The following is a 209-nucleotide window of genomic DNA, read 5'->3' as shown; positions in this document are numbered from 1 at the left end:
GCAGGGCAGGGGGGGGTGGTGGCGGGGGGGTCTCACCCCATGCTTTTTCCCCCCCTTTTCTCCCAACCTTAGATCATCCTGAACTTCACCACCCTGGACCTCTACCGAAGCCGGCTGTGCTGGTACGACTACGTGGAGGTGAGAGACGGGTTCTGGAGAAAGGCCACGCTGCGAGGTAACCAACCGGGAGCTCTTAGCTTGGCTGGCCG

The 209-nt window shown here is 62.2% G+C and overlaps 1 protein-coding gene across 1 annotated transcript in view; it reads left to right on the top strand.

Annotated features, from left to right (window-relative positions):
* Positions 1-72: 72 nt before the first annotated feature.
* The window catches only part of LOC104288142 (bone morphogenetic protein 1-like), a gene marked incomplete at both ends in the record, with an annotated part of 8,380 nt that continues 8,243 nt past the window's right edge, over positions 73-209 (top strand). Inside the window, one exon of the mRNA XM_009886901.1 lies at positions 73-149. Within this exon, the coding sequence (XP_009885203.1) occupies positions 73-149 (77 nt within the window). The remainder of the gene's footprint in view (positions 150-209) is intronic.

This window comes from Charadrius vociferus, unplaced genomic scaffold, assembly GCF_000708025.1.
Source record: "Charadrius vociferus isolate BGI_N301 unplaced genomic scaffold, ASM70802v2 scaffold3476, whole genome shotgun sequence".
In the NCBI taxonomy this organism is placed as follows: Eukaryota; Metazoa; Chordata; class Aves; order Charadriiformes; family Charadriidae; genus Charadrius; species Charadrius vociferus.
This window is presented reverse-complemented; position numbering and strand designations above follow the sequence as displayed.